This window comes from Podarcis cretensis (assembly GCF_951804945.1).
Source record: "Podarcis cretensis genome assembly, chromosome: 9".
Classification (NCBI taxonomy): Eukaryota; Metazoa; Chordata; class Lepidosauria; order Squamata; family Lacertidae; genus Podarcis; species Podarcis cretensis.
This window is the reverse complement of record NC_137178.1, coordinates 3,054,362-3,079,232: the sequence shown is the minus strand read 5'-3', so window position 1 is coordinate 3,079,232 and position 24,871 is coordinate 3,054,362. Positions and strand designations below refer to the sequence as shown.

The 24,871-nt window shown below is 44.6% G+C and overlaps 2 protein-coding genes across 6 annotated transcripts in view; both read left to right on the top strand.

The window, feature by feature from the left end:
* Positions 1-1,105: 1,105 nt before the first annotated feature.
* On the top strand, positions 1,106-18,292 carry LOC307224339 (uncharacterized protein). Of its 3 annotated transcripts, none has more exons than XM_079991167.1 (10): positions 1,106-1,237; positions 2,053-2,157; positions 2,271-2,334; positions 4,005-4,169; positions 6,219-6,314; positions 8,392-8,490; positions 9,380-9,466; positions 10,354-10,505; positions 14,297-14,400; positions 17,910-18,292. In XM_079991167.1, the coding sequence occupies exons 3-10, from the start codon at positions 2,307-2,309 to the stop codon at positions 17,977-17,979; spliced, it is 801 nt and encodes a 266-aa protein (XP_079847293.1). In that variant the 5' UTR covers positions 1,106-1,237; positions 2,053-2,157; positions 2,271-2,306; the 3' UTR covers positions 17,980-18,292. The 3 variants fall into 3 exon arrangements, with proteins under 3 accessions (XP_079847293.1, XP_079847291.1, XP_079847292.1); XM_079991165.1 differs by having other exon boundaries at positions 17,851-18,292; XM_079991166.1 differs by having other exon boundaries at positions 1,129-1,227; positions 17,851-18,292.
* A 4,087-nt stretch (positions 18,293-22,379) lies between these two features.
* Positions 22,380-24,871, top strand: part of LOC307224326 (uncharacterized protein) — a 91,133-nt gene continuing 88,641 nt past the window's right edge. Inside the window, exons 1-2 of one of the 3 annotated variants that reach the window (XM_079991138.1) lie at positions 22,380-22,483; positions 24,728-24,788. The gene's annotated coding sequence lies outside the window, so the exon portion shown is untranslated. Of the gene's footprint in view, positions 22,484-22,619; positions 22,772-24,727; positions 24,789-24,871 lie in introns of those variants that run through there. The other 2 variants (XM_079991140.1, XM_079991139.1) reach the window with 2 other exon arrangements.

Genomic DNA, 24,871 nt, shown 5'->3' with positions numbered 1-24,871 from the left:
AATCGAGTGGTGATTTGTATGTGGAACCGCTGCTTTTCCCCCTGGACATCACTTCCGCCATTGACATCCCTGTAATGTCCTTAAAAATCCAGACATATGGATTTCAAACTAGATGCTTATATTGCCTTCAGTGTTTAAGCATTTTTACTCTGCTTTCACTTCGCTGAGGCTTCCTCTGGAGCCAGACCACAACACACAGGGCAGTTGACAATATAGTGCACTCACTCTTCTAACTAGAATATGTCCTCCTTCTCTGGATACTCATGGGGGATTGCATTATTTCCACTACTTCCTTGCTTCCCTCAACTCATTTGTGTGGGCTTTCCCTTTTCGTTGCTGCGATTCCTTCTCACTACCACTGTTGTCTGAGACATAGTGAGAAGCAGGTGAACAAGAATGCAAGTTTCAACAGTGAAGACAAGGAGGCATAGGAGTCCTCTATATGGGGCCATGGGGGCCCAGGCACCCATAAATTTTCAATGAAGGGGCCGCCCCCCAAAAAGGTTCTACGCGGCCATGCGCCCACGCTGCAGGGAGTCTGCATTACATGTCAGTAAGCCAACGTCACGTGCAAATGTCCCAGTGATGTCGTGCAGCCCCAGGCCCCCTCTGTCACCAGAGCAAGGCAAAGAGGCTTTTGTCAGTGGCCTTCTCCACTGGGTGATGGAGCCCTCAGCAGTTGCCCAGCCATGCTGGTCCTTGATGCTGGTCCAGTGAGTGATCACTTTGGGATCCACTTCCCTGTGGCAGTTCTTGCTCACCACAGTTGGAGCTAGAATAAGCCTAGATTTAGTCCTTTCCCCGAGGCAGCCTCTCTCCTCTCTGCAACTGTAGATGCCATCGCTTGGCATTTCCCCTCTGCTCTCCCTGGTGCAGCCAGCGAGGAACCTGTGACTGCAACTGGTATTCAGTCCTCCTTGCTGTTGTGTCTGCCTCACGCAGCTACTGCTGCCTGAATTCAGAAGGAATTTTAATAATAATAATAATAATAATAATAATAATAATAATTGCATAAGATAGCTTTCCTAGGTATATGCTCTGTGTGGAATCTTGATTGGCTGCTTGTCATGCCCAATCAGGGAGAAGCAGAACCTGAACAAGAAGTGTTCTGGAATGTTCTGCATCAAAGGGCTAGGTGGTTGAGCCGCTGAAGGAACGAACAGCTGCAGGAACAAACGGAGAGGCAAAGAGAAGAAGAACTGACTGAGGCACAACAATATCCCAGCGGTATCCCACGGTATCACAGTGAATGTTATAAATGTTATTCATATGAAACTACTTTATACCCACTGCATCAGTTTGTTGGGTATTTTGCCCAGGTAGTACAATTTCCAGCAGCTTCCTTAGCTCTCAAGCAGGAAGAAGTCCTTTACCAGTTCAACTGGGTCTTATCCTGCAGAGCATCTGGTCTGTCATTTAGGTGTCACTCGCAAAGTACCAGTTCTCCTGTTCTGCTGGGAGAGATGAAATCTCATAGAGGTACCCTGGTGGCAGTAAAAATTTTGCTTAAATACTGAGGGTGGGGGGGCAGGATGTTGTTGTTGTTTAGTCCTTTAGTCGTGTCCGACTCTTCGTGACCCCCTGGACCAGAGCACGCCAGGCACTCCTGTCTTCCACTGCCTCCCGCAGTTTGGTCAAACTCATGCTGGTAGCTTCGAGAACACTGTCCCACCATCTCGTCCTCTGTCATCCCCTTCTCCTTGTGCCCTCCATCTTTCCCAACATCAGGGTCTTTTACAGGGAGTCTTCTCTTCTCATGAGGTGGCCAAAGTACTGGAGTCTCAGCTTCAGGATCTGTCCTTCCAGTGAGCACTCAGGGCTGATTTCCTTCAGAATGGAGAGGTTTCATCTTCTTGCAGTCCTTGCAGACTCTCAAGAGTCTCCTCCAGCACCATAATTCAAAAGAATCAGTTCTTCAGCAGTCAGCCTTCTTGATGGTCCAGCTCTCACTTCCATATACCACTACTGGGAAAACCATAGCTTTAACTATACGGACCTTTGTTGGCAAGGTGATATTATCTTTAAATTCTATTTTTTCCTTATTATTTTAAGAGTTCGCTCCACTACATTGTCACATGAAGGAACCCAAGATGAAATACCACTTAAAATGAAGAGGTAAAATGGCAGCCAAGGAAAAGTCCCCATCAATGAAACAATGTAAGCACTTTCCACTTTTATTTATGCTCACTGCTTTTCCAACTCATTAACCACTACATTCTTAATTAAAAGCTGTGCTAACGGTCTACTCCATTATATGGTTCTGAACATAGGATGACGTGAGGAGCCAATCCGAATGAGCAGTTAAAATGGCAGGAGGTCTGACATTCGCAGAAGGCAAGTTGTTTCTGTTTGTATTTTCTCTTCAGAGGAACCCAGGACAACAGGACCCACACTCTCCTCTTGGGAGTGAGGCCCAAATATGTCCCTTCTGCCCCTCTGACTCCTCCTTCCTTCCTTTTGTCTTGGGAGTATGATATCAAGGAAGGGGGCAGAAGGTTATGTCTTGGTTACTGTACGTTTCCGAGCACAATTCAAAGTCTTGGTCTGATCTTTAAAGCCCTAAATGGCCTCGGTCCAGTATACCTGAAGGAGCATCTTCACCCCCATCATTCTGCCCGGACACCGAGGTCCAGTGCCGAGGGCCTTCTGGCGGTTCCCTCACTGCGAGAAGCCAAGTTACAGGGATCCAGGCACAGGGCCTTCTCGATTGTGGCACCCACCCTGTGGAATGCCCTCCCACCAGATGCCAAAGAGAAAAACAACTACCAGACTTTTAGAAGACATCTGAAGGCAGCCCTGTTTAGGGAAGCTTTAAATGTTTAATAGGTTATTGTATTTTAGTGTTCTGTTGGAAGCTGCCCAGAGTGACTGCGGCAACCCAGCCAGATGGGCGGGGTATAAATAAATTATTATTATTATTATTATTATTATTATTATTATTATTATATATCCCTTTTTGAGCTCCTGCCCCACCTTTCTGCTTTCAGGATGCGAACCACCTGGCAGAGTATTTTGAAGGTCATTAGAACCCTGCTGGACCAAACCAAAGGCCTATCTAGTTCAGCATTCTGTTCTCACAGTGCCCAGCCAAGTGCCTAATTTTATGGTCCTTGTGAGGTTATCCAACAGCCATAGGATTTTGTGGACATTCCTTTCCTTTCCTTGTTGCATCTGCAGGAACTTTAGCCGCCGTCCTTCCTTTGCAGTAAAAGGGGGAAAAGGGGGTGGTGGAATAGAACAAGTTTTTTAAAAAATAAAAATATCACTAAGACTTTGGATCTTCTTGATCCAAAAAATTTCCGCTTCTTCCAATGCCCCCGCTCTCCAACCATATCAATGGGAGGCTTGTTGTTGTTTTAAAAAATGCCTATGGGAGGATAGGAGGAGGAGAGCAGCCAGGTCCCATTTTCTGCCCTGCCATCATGACACCAGCAGAAATTTGGATTTGGTTGCTCTTCCACAAAACCAGGATTGAACATTTAAGGGAAAATGCATAAGACTACTATACATATCTAGATCAGAAGCATTGTGAGTTCAGCAGTAAGAACCCTCAAGATCCTAACCAAGAAAAGGCTAAGGAACTAGGACCTGAGAGACCAGGGTTCAGATCCCCACTCGGCCATTAAACTCATTGGGTGACACTGGGCTAGTTACTGCTTCTCAGCCTAACCTACCTCACAGGGCTGTTTTGGGGATCAAATGAGGAGGGGGGAGAACCATGTATGCCACCATGAGCTCATTGGAGTAAAAAGTGGGGTTAAAATAAAATAAAATAAACCACTTTAGGAAACAGGTAATCCATGCAACAAAAAGAGGTCACCATGCAGTCTATACACTTATATCCAACCCATTGTGTTCCTGGTCATATTGATCAGATCACTCACTATCAGAAGTCTCTCCCCCACACCTTGCAATATTTAGGAAGTAGTCTGTTATGTATGTACATTACTTAGTGTTGTGTAATTTCTTTATATTTATTTTAAAGAGAAGTTGTTATTTTACAGTGCCACAGGATGCAGCTAAAGAAAGAGCTTCCAAGTCCCAGTTTAGTTCCAGAACTAATATGGAATCAAAAAGTAACATAGGGTCCCGATCCAATGTGGGGTCTAGATCCAATGTGAGTTCCAGATCAAAAATAGGAATGAGAAAGCGACAGCAAAATATGGCAGGTATGTACATTGCACAACTAGCAGTGGTTCATCTCCACCCCCATTGTTCAGCCCGGACACTGAGGTCCAGCTCCGAGGGCCTTCTGGCGGTTCCCTCACAGCAAGAAGCCAAGTTACAGGGAACCAGGCAGAGGGCCTTCTCGGTGGTGGTGCCCGCCCTGTGGAACGCCCTCCCTTCAGATGTCAAGGAAATAAGCAGCTATCTTATCTTTAAAAGACATCTGAAGGCAGCCCTGTTTAGGGAAGTTTTTAATATTTAATGCTGTATTGTTTTTAATACTCGATTGGAAGCTGCCCAGAGTGGCTGGGGAAACTCAGCCAGATGGGTGGGGTATAAATAATAAATTATTATTATTATTATTATTATTATTATTATTATTATTATTATTATTGTCATTATTATTATTCATCCTGTAATGAGAAGCACAAAAAGGGAAGAGGGAGTGTGGAATTGGGGGGGGGAGAGGAGTTCAGGTGGGAGGGGTCACTGCCTCGCTGCTGGATCTCATGCCCCACCATGTGCTATGACATCATGATGCCACAGTATGTGTCAGGCGTGGAGAATCCTCTCTTCCCAGGTAGCATCAGAGGCAAAACATCCCCAACAACATCCTGAAAGTTTACAGGAAGTCCCAGGAGTCATACTCCTTCGCATTCTTTGTTCTTGGATGCATAGGGACCTACGAGCCCTTGGAGGATCTCCCAAACCTTCCAAGGAGGTCTCTGCCGTCTGCTCTCTCACTCCCCCCTCCTCCTCCAATATCTCATAACTAGGCATTTCTTCCTTCAGCTATAATTCAGCTCTGTTTTCTTCTCCTCTTGAAACTGTTGGAGACAAGGGGGAAAACCTTCCCACTCTCCCTCCTCTTCTGAGAGGAGCCAAACAGACTGAGTGGACACTTCCCAGCTTCCCTGTTCAGTCCAGTCCCTGACAGTGTGTGTCATGACATCACGATGTGGGCGGGCCCAGGTCAGCGCCACTGAAATGTGTTGTGGGAGGTGTGGTTATTGGTTAGGTTTTTTTGTTCTTGTTTTGATTATGTATTTTGTCTTTTTCATACTACATTTTCTATGTTGTGAACTATCCTGAGATATGCAGATAAAGGACAGTACACAAATAATAATTATTTAGAATCATAGAATCATAGAGTTGGAAGAGACCACAAGGGCCATCGAGTCCAACCCCCAAATTTTTTAAGCATTAGTCAGAAACATGTAGAGAACATCCAGTTGGCAAAGGTTGCTGTAGTAGAATGCTTTCCCCAGGGAGTCTCATCTGGCGCCTTCATTATATATCTTTAGGAGCCAGGCGAAAATGTTCCTCTTCAACCTTGGCCTTTGTCTGATTAATTTTCTTTGTACTTCTAAATGTGCTTGGGGGAGGGGGGAGGCTACGACTTTGATTTGCTCTTGTTCTTGTTTTAATTATGTATTTTGTACTGTTATTTTTATTTTTATGTTATGAGTCATCCTGAGAGCTACGAATGAAATTAAATAAATAAATAGTGGGGGGTGGGGGGTGATAAATTCCTTTATAGAAATATACCCTTCTACTTAGGAACTACTGTCGACCCAAATGTTTCTCATCTTAAATTAGTTTTGTTACCTGGCTTCAAGAACTTTAATTAACTTCATCTGTTTATTTGCATTTTCTTGACTCAGTTGATACTACTGCCAATCCAAATTAACTGGTTGTTCCCAGGCTTCTGCTGCAGAGAAGCAGCCGCATATGATTTCAGGTGTGGGGAATGTGGGCATGGTTTGGGGAAAATATAGATTATTTGAGACAGATACATTTGGAAAACGCCCCTGATGATGTATGGATTCATTCAATATCTATTGTTTCTTAAAGCATTATATAGTTGTATATATGCAAATAATAGTATATATAAGCAACACACAAACTGCAAGTACTGCAACACACACACACACACACACACACACACACACACACACAAAAGGACCAAGCTATATTACTAACTGAAGCAAAAGTCTTACGTTGGCTCATTGTAGTTAAAGCCAAATTTTCTTTCTTTTTTGTCTTTCAAGGGAAGCTAGCTGCTCTTCAATCTCCTGTTGGTACATTTATTACAATAATGATGTGCCTGATCCTTTTTTTCGCCACCATTGGAGCTGTTGCTTTTTGTAAGTTCAACTCCTTTTGCAAAGAAAAGCCTTTCGTATTATCCTGACTTGGTTTATTTCATTGTGAATAAGACTATCAATCTAGCCTCTTCTAAGACCTTTTACATCCTCTTAATTTCAAAGAGTGAGCTAAGGGCGTGGTTAAATCTTGCCTGTTGAAATAAACACCCCTGAAATCTTGTCCCTAGACACTTTAGACCAGAGGTTTTCAACCACGGCTCCCTTGACCTACTACATTCTTTCTGCAGCTCCTCTATGGGGCTCAGGAGCCCACTTAGGTCACCCCTTGCCTGCAGAGATGGCAGCCCCTCACCCCTTTTCAAACACCCTCCCTTAAGGAGTATTCCCTCCTCTCTTCTCCCCTTCTCCCCAGCCAGAGTGGTGTAGTGGTTAAGAGCAGTGGACTCGTAATCTGGGGAACCGGGTTCGTGTCTCCGTTCCTCCACATGCAGCTGCTGGGTGACCTTGGGCCAGTCACACTTCTCTGAACAGTCTCAGCCCCACTCACCGCACAGAGTGTTTGTTGTGGGGGAGGAAGGGAAAGGAGAATGTTAGCCACTTTGAGACTCCTGAAGGGGAGTGAAAGGCAGGATATCAAGTGCAAACTCTTCTTCTTCTATATCAAGTCCAAACTCTTCTTCTTCTCTCCTTGGGAGTCCTCTGGGCAGCCGCTGCTGCTGCCCTTGGTCTCTGAGCTGCCCCCCCCCTTGCCCCAAAGAGAGGTGCCTCTTCTAAATGCCCCACAGGGGCCTGGAAAGCTGCTGCTTCTACTTCTTCAGCGCTCACTCATAATCAAGTAAGATTGTCTTCCATGAACACAGTCTTAACAGTGAGTCCATAAGTGACTGTAGAGGCCAATTCTGGATCCACACATCCTTCCACAGTGGGGACATAGGTTTCCGGGAAGAAGTTGATCATGGTGAGGGTTTGGCAAATGTGCCTTCCTCTTAGCACGTTTCTCCCTTTCTTCCTGAGTTCAAGCATCTACCAAGTCCATGACACCTTTGGTAAAGACTGTTCTCCAATTGAAGCTCTCACAGGCCAGTATTGCCCAACTGTCAGTGTTCATATAATCTTTTTTTAGATTTGTCTTTGAGAAAGTCTTTAAACCTCTTTCATTGTCCACCAGCATTATGCTTTCCATTTTTAAGTTTGGGATAGAGTATAGTTGCTTTGGAAGACGAAAGATGGCATCAGAGGGGGGGAGGAAGGAAAGAGGGACAGAGGCCAGTGCTGTCCATGGCACCCCTGACCATCATTCAAGGCACTCCAGAGTGCCACAGCACACTGGTTGAAAACCACTGCTTTAGATACTTCCTAAGCCAACATAATGGGACGCGGGTAGCGCTGTGGGTTAAACCACAGAGCCTAGGACTTGCCAATCAGAAGGTCGGCGGATCAAATCCCCACGACGGGGTGAGCTCCCGTGACTCGGTCCATGCTCCTGCCAACCTAGCAGTTCGAAAGCAAGTCAAAGTGCAAGTAGATAAATAGGTACTGCTCCGGCGGGAAGGTAAACGGCATTTCCATGCGCTGCTCTGGTTCGCCAGAAGCAGTTTAGTCATGCTGGCCACATGACCCGGAAGCTGTACGCCAGCTCCCTCGGCCAGTAAAGTGAGATGAGCGTTGCAACCCCAGAGTCAGCCACGACTGGACCTAATGGTCAGGGGTCCCTTTACCTTTTAAGCCAACATAGTTTTGGGCTTCAGAAACTCACCTGTACAGAGTGAAAATGTGGGTTCATTGAGCTCAGCATTGTTGGAACCAGAGAGAGCTCACCTTGTTTTTTAGGCTCCAAGCAAAAGAGAGGTAGTTTTGATTAATACAAATTGTATAGTGAAGACCTTTTTACTTGTCCAAGCCTTGTAAATTTAAAGCAATTTTTGCTGGAATGCTGCCTGCTCTTCTAGTCTGAAGATCTGGTTGTGAAGGGACTGCTTTATTTGGTGTTGAAAAGAGGCTCAGGGATAAGGCTCAGGGAATGTTGATTCAATATTAGCCCTGGTAATCCCAAGGTAGGAGTGCAGCCATACACGTACTAGTGTGCTGGAACACCATTTCTTTTCCTCTTTTCTAGATCATGAGCGATCGAAAAAAATAGTCTCCCTACGAACAGCAGTTGCGAAGATTAGGGAGTTTATGATCAAAAAGCAACCATCCCTCAAACGCAAAAACGGTAAGCAATGAGTTGCTTGGTGTCTGTCTTGGGAGACAACGAAAGAGTGAAGTCAAACTGTTGGAAGGTTACAGCACGTGCTGTAGCTGTAGAGACTGATACAGGAGAGACGTGTTTTGCTGTAGTTGGGGCAGATGAAGGTGTCCGGTTGTACTATTGTAGATGCACCATGGAGCTTCTTCTCTCTGCATTCCTCCCAGCACTCATTCCTCCTCTGGCCATTGCTATGGATGTACAACCTGTCTCCAGCCACTGCAGTCGTCTGCAAGGGATTCCCACACAGTGGGGTTCATGGTGCTGGTCTTAATGTCACATCTTTGTAGCGCAGAGTTGGTATGCCAATAGGCCTGGTGCCTGAAGCCAGCTCCATGTAGAGTACATCTTTGGGTATCCAAGGAGGCAATGGATTAGTTAGCAAATTCAGAACCATTCCTACCCAGGGTTATTCTTCTGCAACAGAACTTATTTCCAGTCTTGTCTCAGCAAGGAGCATAGTGGATGGGTTGTGGTGGGACTGAGGTAGGCGCAGAAAGAGGGGCAGCTGTTCCCCCTGCAGTTGCTCATAGGACTAGAAATTTTGCAGATACCACAACTTTTGTCAGTAGTTTAGATAGCTAAATCTTTCCCACCTTATGACATAAGTATTTTGGCATGGGCTCAGTTAAAAGCAAAAGTATACACTTGGGGGTTCCATTTGGGTAGAAGTTTGAGCTGCTTTCTGTCCTTGGTGATGTGAGCCAGGATTGCTCTTATATGGGTACTGTATTAGAATTCTGATCTTCTTACATGAGGTAGAATATGACAAGCCACCAGAATCTGGGAAATGGCTTTCTAATATATCTGTATAGCTGTTGAGATACAACTGCCTTGAATTGTTTGCATCCTTTAGATTCTGTAATACTTAAAGCAGCTCAGAAGTTGGCAGAAGAATTGCTTGTATGGGATGCCAAAGCACGTGAAGTACAAGCTGGAATTGGTAAGTTATTCTGAAACAGCAATGCTTAAATTTCATAGTATGGAGAGAACCCGCCTTGAGACTGAACTTAGATTCCCTCATCTGCATATTTCTTGAAAGTACAGTTTCGACTAAACTGCCAATCAGTCTCAAATACCCACCTCCTAGAGAAGATGTATGGAGGGGGAGTCCGTTGTACCCCCACTCAGACATCTGCACTGGCTGCCACTCTGTTACTGAGGAAAATTCAAGGTGTAACTATTAGTATACGAAGCCCTCAACACTTTGGGACCAGGTTACTTGAAGGATCACTTTACCCCATATGTTCTCTCTTGCCTGCTTAAGTCTTTGGAACTGACATTTATACAAGTGTCACATAATGTTCGTTCTTCACTTGCAAGAACTGACCCTTCAATCTGGCAACCTGTACAAATGGAATTGTCCGCCCATTGATACTAGACAGGCACCTCTCCTGTGTTGTTTCCTATGCCTATGGAAACAGTTTTGTTTAGGCAAGTTGTGCAATTTTATTATGTATGGGGGAGTATTTAAAAAAATTGTGGTTTTATATATTTTTGGTAATTTGAATATGCCTGCTATTTCTAAAATCTGTTTTATGTGCTATTTTAATGAATATCAGGTACTATTTGTATGTAAAACACTTAGAGACATTTTTTGATTGAGCAATATATTAATCTTGTTAAATAAATGAGAAAAATGGTTGCAAATCTATTGATGAAGGCAAAGATGGAAATGGAAATAAATAAATGGCACTTCATTTAAATAAGTGTATTTGTTATCAGAACGAACATTTCAGAAAGTCAGATCTCTATAAATTATGCTGGAGTATAATGAGTATAACCTCCCCCAACCCTATTTTCCTTCCCTATTCCTGCCTTGATTTAAAGATGAGATTCATGCAAAAATGCAGTTAAAGTGGATCCACCACAAAGGGGCCCTCTATTTCCTTGAAAACAATGAAAGGACGTGGGAAGGTGCAAGAGACTTTTGTGAAGATGAAAAAGCCATGTTGATTTGTATTGAAACTCAAGCTGAGGAGGTGAGTAGAACACTGAAATGCAGTAAAACCAAGGGCACCATCTTCTGAGATGGTACAGTCTCAAGCCTGGATAAATGTATGTTGATTGGTTGAAGAGTGTGGGAGGAGATTATGAGCTGCTGTGTGAGGTGAGAGTTCACAACAGGGGACATAAGGTCTCCTTGCACAGGAGTCTACACTACCCAGATAAGAGATGAGGTGAAGCCCATGGGTGTCTGAAGACTGACTCTCTGATCCAAACTGCATCATCTGCAGCAAGGTGATGGGCAAAGCCTTGAGGGTGATGGCATTTTCTATTACAGCGGTACCTCGGGTTACATACGCTTCAGGTTACAGACTCCGCTAACCCAGAAATAGCACCTCGGGTTAAGAACTTTGCTTCAGGATGAGAACAGAAATCGTGCTCCGGTGGCACGGCGGCAGTGGTAGGCCCCATTAGCTAAAGTGGTGATTCAGGTTAAGAACAGTTTCAGATTAAGAATGGACCTCCGGAAAGAATTAAGTACTTAACCCGAGGTACCACTGTATGTTGCTGATGCTAGTGGATTTCATAGTGGATTGGAAATGGTATGAAGTACAGTGGTACCTCGGGTTAAGTACTTAATTCGTTCTGGCGGTCCGTTCTTAACCTGAAACTTTTCTTAACCTGAAGCACCACTTTAGCTAATGGGGCCTACCACTGCCGCCGTGCCACCGGAGCACGATTTCTGTTCTCATCCTGAAGCAAAGTTCTTAACCCGAGGTACTGTTTCTGGGTTAGCGGAGTCTGTAATCTGAAGCATAAGTAAGCTGAAGCATATGTAACCGGAGGTACCACTGTAGTGGAGGAAAAGGAGGAGGAGGACTTGGCCAAGGGGCAAAGAGGCAATGCATTAGGGGTTTCTAAGTGCAATCTCAGACTTGGGCTTGAGGGTAGAGTGGCAATTTTTACCTCCTCAGGTGGGAGGTGGGGAAGTGGTTGAAAGAGGAGATCCAGTTGACAGCTGGGAAGGAAGGCCGCCACACAAGTGAGAGGTGCAGTTACTATCCAGCAGATGTAAAGAAACTGTGATGAACGTCTGCCAGCTCCAGACCTATAACTTCTCTTCTTGTTCTGTTTTGTTTATTTTCATCCTGCCTTTCACTTTGTGCAGTCCCAAGGTGGCTCATGGCAAAAATTAATACAGATGCAACTAAAAACAAACAATGAATTAAACACATGAGCCTGTTTTTCAAAAATCTCACTGAAAATGCCAAATCTATTTAAAAGTATGTACACACACAAAAATCCTTTCTTGGGCCACTTTCACAGTTTAAAATCCAATGTCTATTTCCAGCTCACATGTCTAGAAGTAGCATCCCTAGATGATCATGGCTATGCCATAACGACAGGCAAATCTTTTTACCCCTAGTCTTAAATTCAGTTCCGTACTTTCACAAAAGAATAATCATTCAGTTTATTCACATGGTAGTGTGTACTTCTCCGATATACACATTTTTGTATGCAATTTTGCCCAAACGTACACAATTTGCAAAGCATTTCCCTTAATGTTTTTGTATGCTATTTTCTGTAACATATGCATTAACAAGCACCCTGGTGTTTTACTGCTAGTGTTTTATTCTGAACAGGCCTTGCATTTTTTTCTTCTTTTAAATATAATTTTTATTAAATTTTACACAATTTTTCCAACACAGCATCTCCAACACAACATAACAATCCTTGGCTGTCATAGCCTAGGACTTCCATCAACCCCTTCTAATGGTTTTCTGAATTCCTTTCTAATTATGCATTTTATTACTATGCTTATTGTTTTAGACCCAGTCTTACATCAGCTAATCTTAATACTTCTCACAATAATCTGGATAGTCCTTCTTACAATACTCCTCCTTACAAAACTTCTTGCAATCCTACAAGCGATGTTAAGTAGTTACAGTTGTCTTTCAAACACAACATAAATTTCTTCCAGTCCTTTAGGAAAGGCTGGTCCCGTTGGTTTCGAATTTTCCCTGTAAATCTTGCCAGCTCAACGTAGTCCATCAATTTTATTTGCCACACTTCTTTTGTTGGCATTTCTTCTTGCTTCCATCTTTGGGCTAATAATATTCTTGCTGCAGTGGTCACATATAAGAACAGTTGTTTTTTACCATTTTTTTTTTTCTGTACCTACGATACCCAATAAAAGAGCTTCTGTTTTTTTGGGAAATGTATATTTCAACATTTTTTTGATTTCATTATAAATCATTTTCCAGAAGTCTTTCACTTTTTTACATTCCCAATACCTATGGTAAAACATGCCCTCTTTTTTGTTACATTTCCAACATTTATTATTCGTTTTATACATTTTGGCTAGTTTCACCGGTGATATATACCATCTGTACATCATTTTCATTATATTTTCTTTTAATGTACTGCAGGCAGTAAAGTTTATTCCCTCTCTCCATAACCTCCCCCAACCATCTATTGGTACATTATGCCCTATATCTTTAGCCCAATGTATAATTACTGATTTGACTTCTTCATCTTTTAGATGCCATTCCAATAGTAATTTATACATTTTAGATAATATTTTAAACTTATTGTTTAACAGTTCCAATTCAAATCTCGATTTAATATATCCAAATCCATTTTTCCTTTTATCTTCTTTAAACATTTCATTGACTTGACGATAATGCAACCAATCATTCACGAAAATTTTAACCTCTTCATACGGCTTTAATTTCCATTGGTTTTCCATCTCCATCATTAACTGTTCATAGATGGCCCAATTTGTATTCATATTTATCTTTTTCACATTCACTGCCTCTAATGGTGAGAGCCACCATGGTGTTTTACATTCCCAATAGATTTTTATATGTATCCCATACTTCATACAGTGACTTATGAAATATGTGGTTTCCAAATCCTTTATGAACTTTGACTTTATCGTACCATAGATATGCATGCCATCTGAATCTGTTATTGAATCCTTTCAGATTTAAGAGATCTGTATTCTCTAATAATATCCAATCCCTCAACCAACAAAAGCATGAAGCCTCATAATACAATTTCAAATCTGACCTTGCATTTCATAACACCACCACCTGGACATTGGGTTGGTTGACTGGCATCTCCAAATTCTGAAATACAGCAGGCAAAGCAGAGGGGTCAAGAACTTAGCATGTATACCTGAGACCTGGGTGGATGAGCTCGGTGGACCTATGCTGCCCCAGCTGTGTCCATCTGGGTACTTGGTGCAGCACCATTCTGAGTCAGAGGGTTGTGTTGGCCAAACAGGTGATTGATTATAATGATCTATTTCATAGTTGGAGTGCCTGACTGTACTGGGATGTTATACAGCTGTCAGTCAGCACCAGTATTCCCTGTTTATAGACCCCAAGAGCAGACAGACACAGAATGCCCTTTCAATTCGTTATTCACTCCCTGCCTCTTTGCAAACTCAAGCCGATTTAGAAACTGCTGTGAGGAGAGTTGAAAGAGGCAGAAAGAAATGAATGGCAGTGATTGCAGAGATACCTATTCTGAATAAATTTATTTCTGATGGTTCTGTTAACTAATTAATGAAACAAATTGGCCTTGCATGTTTTTATGTTGCACAAGCGGTATGTATAGCTTGTTCAGACATTTATTTACATGAATATACGAGGGGAGAGCCTATCTCTGATGCAACGTTCTCCCTTTCCATGCAATTTTCACTCCTGCAGAATGTCTGGAAGGTGCTATTGTGTTCCTAGGTAAAATATGCAGTATGAAAGGATTTGCAAAAAGATTCTGACCCCTTATTTCTAGGAAATACTTTCTGATCTCTTTGTAGGAATTCATAGAGAAACAAGTCTTTCCTACATACAAAGACCATTGGGTTGGAGTCTATAATACTGGGGAATGGAAATGTATTGATGACCAGGCACCTAAAAGCACGTGAGTCTCTGAATAAAATTATATTGTAGCACCATTTCCTTCTCTGCACTCACATTCTGCAGTCTTCCAAATGAGCCCAGTGTGGGTGGTGTTTCCTTGATCCCCTTCCTCCTATTGTATTTGATTAATCAGAAATACATTATAGTTAAGGAATAGTATGAGCAGTAACTGAAATATGAACAGCCGATGCAAAAGGATAAAGGAAAAAATAATGAATGATAAAATTATAAACTATTTTAAGTAAAGGATTGGGATGTAAAGTGTGTATTTTGATGCAGTAAGACGTGAGGAGAAGGGAAACACTGCAAAAACAGGGTGGAAGTCAATTTAAAATTTCTATTAAATTTTATTGTATTGCATTCTATTGTATTGTCAAAAAAACTGATATAAATACGTCATTTTAATCTGTTTAGGTGTTTAGCATATATGAGATCCAGTACACTCTAGGAAGGCTCAAGTAGACCTCACACCACCAACGTTGGATTTTCTCTATAACATTGCTTTATTGATTAACAAACATGACAAGACAGGGGACGTGCACTCAATCACACACACATTCATACATTTCCCATACTCACCACTCTACACTGGATTGATCAGACCCAGTAAGAGTCACGAGTGACTGGATAACAGCTGTCAATGTCTGGCACACAACTGAGGCTGGAGGGCTTTGCAATTTATACACAATGTTGTCCATCTGATGCTTGGCAAATCCTGAAGCTTACACAACTCCTTACTCCTTGTTGTTGGCATGTTTTTGGCATCTCACATCCTTGCCCTTGGCATCATTTCACAGTTCTTATCTGATCTGAATGTTGTGTAAAGTTGTAAACCCCACCTCCAAGCCTCCTTTCGCGTACCGTTCCCGGCATACACTGTTTTTCCAAAACATTATGATGTTTTCCACATTTCATTAGCTCTTATACAACACAGTTCGTGATCAGTTCACTGACAGTTCAAAGACATTGCATCCATTTTGGGGTGTTCTTCGGCGATCTTTTTGGCCCATGCAAACCATACCATTTGCTATTAATAATAATAATAATAATAATAATAATAATGGGAGGCCCCATTAGCTAAAGTGGTGCTTCAGGTTAAGAACGGACCTCCAGAACAAATTAAGTTCTTAACCCGAGTACCACTGTAAAAGCAATGAATGTCACTCAAAACTCATGTCACTCATGATTCCATGGTCCTCTAGTGTCCATTTATGACTTTTTCAACTGATAAGACAATTAGGTCCCTACCACATTCACACAAACAACTATAGTGCAATGCATTTTGCTGATGGGACTGTCTTCATCTCACTTGCGAAGGAGGGAATAGGAGGAAGATTCTATTGATCCTTTTTCATCAGTTGTAACTGCAATGTACAGTATAGATATGTTAAGAAGCTTTTATCATCGATCTATCATTTGTCTATCTATCATTTGTCTATCATCTATCTATCTATCTATCTATCTATCTATCATCATCTATCATCTATCTATCCTGCTCCCCCCATTTTCCTAGAATAGGTGTTAAACTAACTCACCTGTAATTTGCTTGATAGGGATGGAGAACAGTCCTGGTAGGAATGAGTCCCCCCTGCTGGACATGACAGACTGTGTCTTGAATTCTTCAGCTGCTCTACTGGGGGAAGAGTCTTCCATTCTCCAGAACAACCCTGCCTGTGGTCTACAACAGTTAGGGCCTTTTTTGAAAAATTCATCCTCCTTGAATTTGTGAAGTTTTTTCACCTTCCTTCTTCTGAATTTTGCTTTGTTCACTGCCCATTTCTGTTCTATTACTGTTATCTTTCATGGCACAAGTTTCTTCCCCTGCCTTAATTTCAGCGCTGTCTCCCACTTTGATTTCCCTTTGCTGTTCTCTCTGCTCCCTGGGGTCTTCATCTTCTCCCTTCTCCATCCCATCTCCACCACAGAGACAGGAATGTTTTGACTTTGCTTTCACCTGGCTGGGCGTGGGAGGTTTATTAGTGGCTTTTTCTGAGATTGGACTTTGGTATACCTCATGTCTCTCAGCATGCAGCTGCCAGTTTGAGCGTTTTTATGACTGCTCTCCCCTTTGAGCCCTAGTTTACCTGCCCTTATAACATTTTGATGTTTAGGGCTGTGTTGCTGGTGGCACTCACTTTAGCACAAAGAGTTTCAGAGTAGGAGGCCCAGTCTTCTGACTTCCAAGTTTGCATTTTTCATCAAGGTAGCCACCTCAGCTACCTGTAATGGTAATTTTCCCATTGTGGATCTTTGTAGGGTGACAACATGGCCTTCTCCGTGAAGCTTTGTAAAGCACTATAAAATAGGCTCAGGGATGCGGGTGGCGCTGTGGTCTAAACCACTGAGCCTCTTGGGCTTGCCAATCAGAAGGTCGTGGTTCAAATCCCCGAGACGGGTAGAACTCCCGTTGCTCGGTCCCAGCTCCTGCCAACCTAGCAGTTCGAAAGCACGCCAGTGCAAGTAGATAAATAGGTACCGCTCCGGCGGAAAGGTAAATGGCATTTCTGTGCACTGCTCTGGTTTCGCCAGAAGCGGCTTAGTCATGCTGGCCACATGACCCAGAAAAACTGTCTGCGGATAAGCACCGGCTCCCTCAGTCTGCTAAGCGAGATGAGCGCCGCAACCCCAGAGTCGTCTGTGACTAGACTTAACTGTCAGGGGTCCTTTATCTTTACCTTTTATAAAATAGGCTCACTTTCATCTGCTGATGCAGTATTTGAGGATAAGGCCCTCCAGAGAGCCTTGCCACAATAGGTGGATGCCAAGGAAGGCCTCCTTGGACTGAGGAACACTACCCTGATGTTTGCCTACCAGAAGTGTCTTCCATCCTTATGAAGCAAAAATGGAAATTTTACTTAGCATTAATTTCTATTTGATGATAAGGATGAGCACATTCTGCCTACCTCTCCTTCCTCTGTGCCCCACCCCCAGAAGGTTTTCATGGCTTAGGGCTTCTGTCAGTGCCTTATAGCTTTCAAGCATTGTTTAGAATATTAGTGTCTTGCCTTGTTTGCCTTTCCTCCTCAAATGTTTTCAGGGCTGTTTCCTCTTTCCTCTTTCTTTGAAGTTACACCTCTGAATAGACAGATTCCATTTTTCAAGTTGTGGTTTTTGGGGGTCAAGGAGTTTGCCTTTGCTTTGCCAGTTGAGAGGGATGGCAGCATGATTCTCCTTGCCTACCAGAGAGGAGCTGAAGAACTCAAGACCCTGTCTGTCACGGCCAGGAGGAATCCTCATCGGCGCCAGGAAAGTCCTCTGTTCGTTTCATTAGATAGGGATTTGCAGTATGTAAAAATTCCATTTTTCAAAGTTCCCCTGTTGATCCCATTTAAGAAATTGTTGCTGCGTTGGCTCCTTTCCAGTCTGCAGGTATGGAAGGTGATTTTAGGCTAGGAGAGAGCAGACATCCAGTCTGAATTGACTACTGATTAGTGCTGCCATTTGTTTTTAGATTCTGGAGGACTGGTATGCCAAGCCTGACCGTGCCAAATCCCTGTGTCTATATAATAGGTTTCTGCCGGGATTCAAGAGGCTGTTGGGAAGACACCAACTGCAGGGTCCGAAAACGGAGCATATGTAAGAAGAAGCCTGATAAAAGATGGTACACATGAAGCCCTTGAAACTGGATTCCACAATCTCTCCACTAAAACAAAGACAATGCATCGATCCCTCCTTTAAAGAGTCAACTATCCAGGTTGTGGAATTAGGATATTTAAGAGCTCAAGTCTTTTACATCAGCAGTCGAAAGCACTTTGTCAAATCTAGTTCCTCCATGCTGGAAAAAAGACACTTTATTTTGCAACCACAAAGACTTGGACCTACAATAAAATAAAGTGTGGAAGAGTTCAGTCATAGCCTGCTTCGAGTTGCAATAAATTAATTTGGTAAATCTACCATGGCTTTGCATCATTCTTAAACAAGGCACGGGTCTTGGAGGTACTCAAACTACTTTGGAATCTGAGGTGAAGTTGACTGGCTCTATGGCTCCAGAGCCTTGGGAAGGATTCTAAGGTGATTTATAAATCAAAACAAAACAAGGTAGCGAGCACTGGTTGTCCCACACCCTTTAAAATTAAGATATTATTGTGTTCTAATTGAATGTTACAAATATAAACATTGCTTATGAGAATCTTTGAAGAAGGTGAAGGCATTAATCATTCCGATTGAGACTTTTTGTAGAGATGCATTATATATATATATATATATATATATATATATAATGTGCCTTAACTGAAAGTATTTAAATTATGGAGCTCTGTATCTGTAATGGTTCTAGGGGTTGCTCGTGCATAAGTTGGCAGCACACCTGGCTGGGTTACCTTGGTGAACCCTTTCTGTCCGGACAGCCACTCATCCGTAGCTGTCTCAATCGCTGGCAGAATCCGTCAGTGGGCGTTTCTTGAACTTCTTCCAGCAAAGAAGTTCTTTGACGCCCAGTCTCCTCCTACTCTCCCTGCGCGGAAGTCTTCTGCGCAGGGAGGGTGTGGGCAGCGGAGGACCCGTGCTCTCCCCGCTGGTCTCCGGCGATGAGTCCGGGAGCCTTCTCTCCGATTCCCCCATCTGCCCCCCTTCTCCACTGGTGCTACACTGATTTCCTTCCCCAGCAGATGAGCTGCCTCTCTCCCTGCTGGGACCCTCTCCGGCATCGCTCTGGAGCCTTCCCTCCGCCTCTGGCTCCGATGGCAGTTCCCTGACAGTATCCATTTACCACATCCTGATATGAAATAGCCTGGTAATTTATGATGAGAGCCAGTAATAAAATGATACCCTTTTGTTTCCAGTACAGACTTCAGCACTGGAAAATTGAAATTTGATAATCCTAGACCAAGATATGGTCCAAATTTATACTAGTGTCTCCAAGCAGATGGTCTAAACCTAGGAATATTCAGCACCCCAAGACATCTTGCTTCCCCATTAGGTTTCCTAAGAAAATTACCACCTCCTTTGGGGAGCACCATTAGCTTAGTTGTTTCCATGGCAACATGGTCAACCCATTAGTTACTGAAATAGGATGGTTAACAGACCTGGCCAGTGCCATTATCTTAGCAAAGAGAATGGTTGTCTCATAATGGCATGTGATTGACAGGTGGGTGGTCCTGCCGACAAATTTGGCCCACAAGGTTGAGCCTGATAAGGACCTGTTCTTTGGGGCCAAAAGGTTTTCCCACCTCTGACATAAGACAATTTGCTGTTTACATTGGTCGTTTTCTGGGTTGGGTGTCAGGAGCTCATCCTACACTCTAGTAGGACCCTGGCAGAGACACCTGCCCGACTGGCATGTTCTCTCCCTCCTGGTTGATCATTCGGGAGCTTCAAAGCTTTCTTCAGTCTGAACATCACAGCAACCGATGCCAACAGACATCGACACACTTAGGGATCCACAGAGTCTTCGCAGCTTGCGTAACAGACCTCAGCAACATAGCATTTTGGCTAATCTACTTTATTTACATATAAACACACACAGGGCACTGCAACATGGCTCCCTCTCTCTCTAGCATCAGACAGCAAAGAGAAAAAAGAACAAAGGATAATAGTCCCACTTCACGGAACACAGGAACCCAAACATCCCGTCTCCGTCACTCCCCACTCTGTGGAGTCAAAACATACACCATCCTGTGAAAGACAAAAATCCCATGACTGCAATCACGGGGAATGAATCTTCAACAGGGTCATTATTACAGGCGTTTTTTTGCCTCCCTTCCACCCTGCCAGGAAGAGTTCAGAAAATGTCTTGCATTTGATTTCTATTTCCCCTTATGACAGAGCAGCCAGGCAGAATAGTAGCCATGTCTTTGGTATGCTGAAGGCAGCTGAAGGCAGTATACCTCTGAACAGTCATTGCTGGGAATCACAGGTGGGGAGAGTGGTGTCACATTCAGAGTCTGCTTCTGGGCTGCTAATAAGCATCTGGTTAGCCATTGTGGGCACAGGATGCTGGACCAGATGGGTCTTTGGTCTCATCCAGCAGGGCTCTTCCTATGCTCTTAAGCCCCAAAGGGGTGACCACTATCAGTGCCATGTTTTGGAGGAGTCCTGAGCCAGGCACTTTCCATGGACCCTCTGCTCCCTCCCACACTGAGTCTACCTCCCGACTCCCATTAGCACCAACCCCTGCTCTTATGCTTCCTCATCGCTACCACCCGCCTGCTTGCCATGCAGAGATCCAAAGGGCAAGCTGGCAGTGGCAAATATTGCTCTTCCTTCTCAACAGCTCTGTTGTCTGAGCCAGAGTGAGAGGCAGGTGAACAAGCATGCAGGTTTCAACAGTGAAGACAAGAAGTACCCAGTGCCTGCCTTCACTGGGTGAGGGAGCTCTCAACAGTTGCCTGATCCTTGACGCTGGTCCAGTGGGTGACCACTTTGGGATCAACTTGCCTGTTGACATTTCTTACCCATCACTGCTGGAAGTAGAATAATGCTGGAGATTATCCTTTCCTCAAGGCAGTCTGTCAGGGACTGGTTGAATGAAGAAGACTGGTGGGCAGTGAGTGCCCAAGGAAGAAGAAGACTTTGACCCCAGATCATGGTGGTGGAACATTGAGGAGCAGTCTGGGAGGTGCTAGGAGCAGGGGGGTTGAGTGATTTTTTGGGGGTGCAGGGGTGTCAGGAGAAGGAGGCCCTTCCAGGACAGGGCTAGAGGCTGAGAGTCGCAGTGTGAGCACTGATTCAGACAGAAAGGAAAAGGAGGTTGCCTTTGCTACCCAGCAGTGGGATAGTCCCAGTCCTACTGGTTCTCCTCCCTTTCTGACACCCCACTCAAGGAGAGTCTGCACACTGCTGAGCAATGGGCCAGATAGGCCCAGAGGAGGAGCCCACCCTCTCAACACAGCCTTTGTCTAAGGGAGGGATCCAGAGTGAGAGGCTACAGTGAAAAGGTGGGTGTGCTGTGCCTCGGGGTAACCCGTGAAATGCAGTCCAGGACCGGACCAGAATCCAAAGGTTTTGCTGGGAGTCAGGGCCAAGGGAGGACACGAGGCAGGAAACCAGGCAAGGACAGGTACAGGATCTCAGGCAGGGTCTGGCATACAGCAATGTTGCTCCCACAACCTGGGTTGGGGTCCGACAGCCTTTTATCTTTCTCAAGGTAGCAGCCGGTCCTGATCCCCCGGCGACTCACCTCCTTGTTTTGCCCGAAGGCGAGCACTCCTCCTGTGAGTACTCAGGTCTCTCCTTCTCTCAGACCTCAGTCTCTGCAGCTCAGGAGACATCGGTGGGTTACTAGACCCAGGGGCCGCCTCAGCCTCCCCTGACCCAACAGGTAGTGGAGCAGCTGTAAGTGACGGCCCAGCTGGAGGCAACGAGGTCATCCCTGCATCTGGAGCCAGGGCAGGCTCAGGCCCCGGACTCGGCCTAGCTGGTGCTTGTTGCAGGGGAACCTGTGCAGACTGGGACTCTTCAGGATCAGGCCCCAGACTTGGTTCAGATGATGCCTGAGGCAAAGGATCCAGTGCAGACTGAGACTCCTCTGGTTCCAAGTCTGAGCCCGAGTCCCATACCATCACAGCGGGGTCAGTGGTCAGTTTCAGCAACATCTCCAGCTGGATTAAGACGAGCCAGAAGAACTCTGCTATGATGTTACTTTCTGTGAATAAAAGCTGATTGAATTTCTTGCCTCGTGTTCTTTCCTGCCCTGTGGATGACCTGTGCTCGCCTGACAGTTCCTTCACAGTCTCATCTCACTAACTGCAAATGCCATTGCTTGGCAATTGCCCCTGCTCTGCCTGGTGCAGGAAGTGAGATATCTGGGACTGCAGGTGCTATTCAGTCCTCCTTACTGTTGTGTCTGCCTCACACAGCTACTGCTCTCTAAATCCGGTATATCTATATCTACATAATGAATGAGTCCATTAAAAAATGCTGTGAAATGTTTTCCTGAGCTTATGCACTATGTTGAATGCTGATTTGGCATGGCAGTCAGCCAATCAGGCAACAGTAGAACCTGAATGGGAAGAGTTCTGGAATGTTCTGCATCAAAGGGGTAGGTGGTTGAGCTACTGAAGGAAGGAACAACTGCAGGAACAAACAGAGGCAGAGAGAAGAAAAACTGACTGAGGCACCACGGTATCTAGACAGGGCACTGCTGGGTGGGGAACATTACTCAAATGTATTGGCGCTTAATTTTGGCCGGATCCTTTATGACTGTTCTTGAATTGAAAGTATCAGATGAGGTTCAAGAGCTTCTGTGCCAGGGCTGCCCTCTGCTTTCTATCAAGGCCACTTTAAAAGATATGCCCAGTATAAAAAACTTGTAGTCCACTAACATTTGCTGAGAGTAGTCCCACTAAGGTTAATGGGCTTAAGTTTGTTGTGATCATTAGTTCCACTGGATCTGCTCCGAGTAAAAGTTGGCTGGATACAAGCCCTTATTTACAGTAAGTAAAGGTAAAGGTAAAGGGACCCCTGACCATTAGGTCCAGTCGTGGCCGACTCTGGGGTTGCGGTGCTCATCTCGCTTTATTGGCCGAGGGAGCCGGCATACAGCTTCCAGGTCATGTAGCCAGCATGACTGAGCCACTTCTGGCGAACCAGAGCAGTGCACGGAAACACCGTTTACCTTCCCGCCGGAGCAGTACCTATTTAACTACTTGCACTTTGATGTGCTTTTGAACTGCTAGGTTGGCAGGAGCAGGGACCAAACAACAGGAGCTCACCCCGTTGCGGGGATTCGAACTGCCGACCTTCTGATCGGCAAGTCCTAGACTCTGTGGTTTAACCCACAGCACCACCCGCGTCCCTTACAGTAAGTAGCACAGGCCAAATAAGTCACACAGGAGAAGCAACGAAAGAGTCTGCTTAATTATATCTGGCCTGATGCTTTTAAGCCCAAGTTCCTGGCTTTACAGGGCAAGGAGACAGAAGAATTGCCCTCAGGCATTGGGAAGCACAACCGACATTGTTCAACCTGCAGACAGAGGGAGAAGTGGAGGAGGTGGTGAGGCCTCTCAGTGTCCTCCTTTGGCTGCTGCCACTCCTTATCATTCTTCAGAAAGGCAGAGGTAGATTGATTTATGCTTGATAAGGTCTACAGTGAGAGGAAGCAACTTATTCCAGCACCCTCTGTGAAACTCCCTTTATTATCCACTCTCTGCCTTCCTTCAAGGTTAGAGGTCACCAAGCTTCTTAAGCCCTGAAGACACACTTGGATTTCTGGTGGTGCCACAGACACCACCCCTTCTGCTCAATTCCCTCTCCACACACCTAACATCTTCATTCTGTAGCTTTGACCCACCCACCCCAACTGCAAATTGATTCCTGGTGAGCTCTCCACTCAGCTGAGTCTGGAGCCCTTCTCCGCAGAGCCCTTCTGTGTATTTAAACCATTTTGCTTCCCCATCAATCCCTGCATCATCTGGTGTGAAACATTCTCTCTCGTCCTTCTGCAAATGCTTTCCTTCCCTGACTCATCATTTGATCAGCCAGCCCCAGAATTTCTGCCTTTTCCTTTCCTCCCATAGGTAAAGGTAAATGGACCCCTGACCATTAGGTCCAGTCGTGGCCGACTCTAGGGTTGCGGTGCTCATCTCCCTTTACTGGCTGAGGGAGCCGGCGTCCAGCTTCCGAGTCATGTAGCCAGCATGACTAAGCCACTTCTGGCGAACCAGAGCAGCGCACGGAAATGCCGTTTACCTTCCCGCCGGAGCGGTACCTATTTATCTACTTGCACTTTGACGTGCTTTCGAACTGCTAGGTGGGCAGCAGGGACCAAGCAACGGGAGCTCACCCTGTCGCGGGGATTCGAACCACCGACCTTCTGATCGGCAAGTCCTAATTTCTGTGGTTTAACCCACAGCGCCACCCGCGTCCCTTCTCTTTCCTCCCATAACTGTATCCTAATCCACTGTGGCAAGACTTGCCAATAGCCTAGCTCTTTAGTTCTTACTTCTTCTTCACCATTGATCCCTCCCTGCTTGCAGCTGCCCACTGTGCTTTTGTTCTTTGGCTGTTCAGGCATATCTGCTCCAGTGCAGCCATTTTGCTCAGCCTCTTTGGGTCTATCTGACTCACATCTGCAGTTGACCATCGAATTGACAGAATGAGAAGACAGCTGCTGCAACAGCCTCTCCTGGCACACTTCATTACCTGCCCTTTGACAAGTGATGTGTCTTGTGAGACCCACCTCTTTTGTTCTGTATTGGTCTGAATGGTTTTATCTATTTTATATTTGAATAGTTTTATCTGCAATTTATAATTTTATATATTCTGTTGTTGTAACCTGCCCCGGAACCATGTGGGTAAAGGACAGATAAGAGATCTTATAAATTAATAACTGAAATAGGTAGGTCTTGAGATATTATTTTAATTGTCCACTTCATTTCATGGTTATATAGAAGGACTCCAGGATGAAGCATCACTCAAAATGAGAGAAGATGGTCCTGTCAACAAAAGAAGGTAAGTTTCTGCAGCCTGCTATTTTGATTGGTTTTTGACTACTAAATTATTTGCTGAAAATTGTGCTAACTGTCTGCTTCATT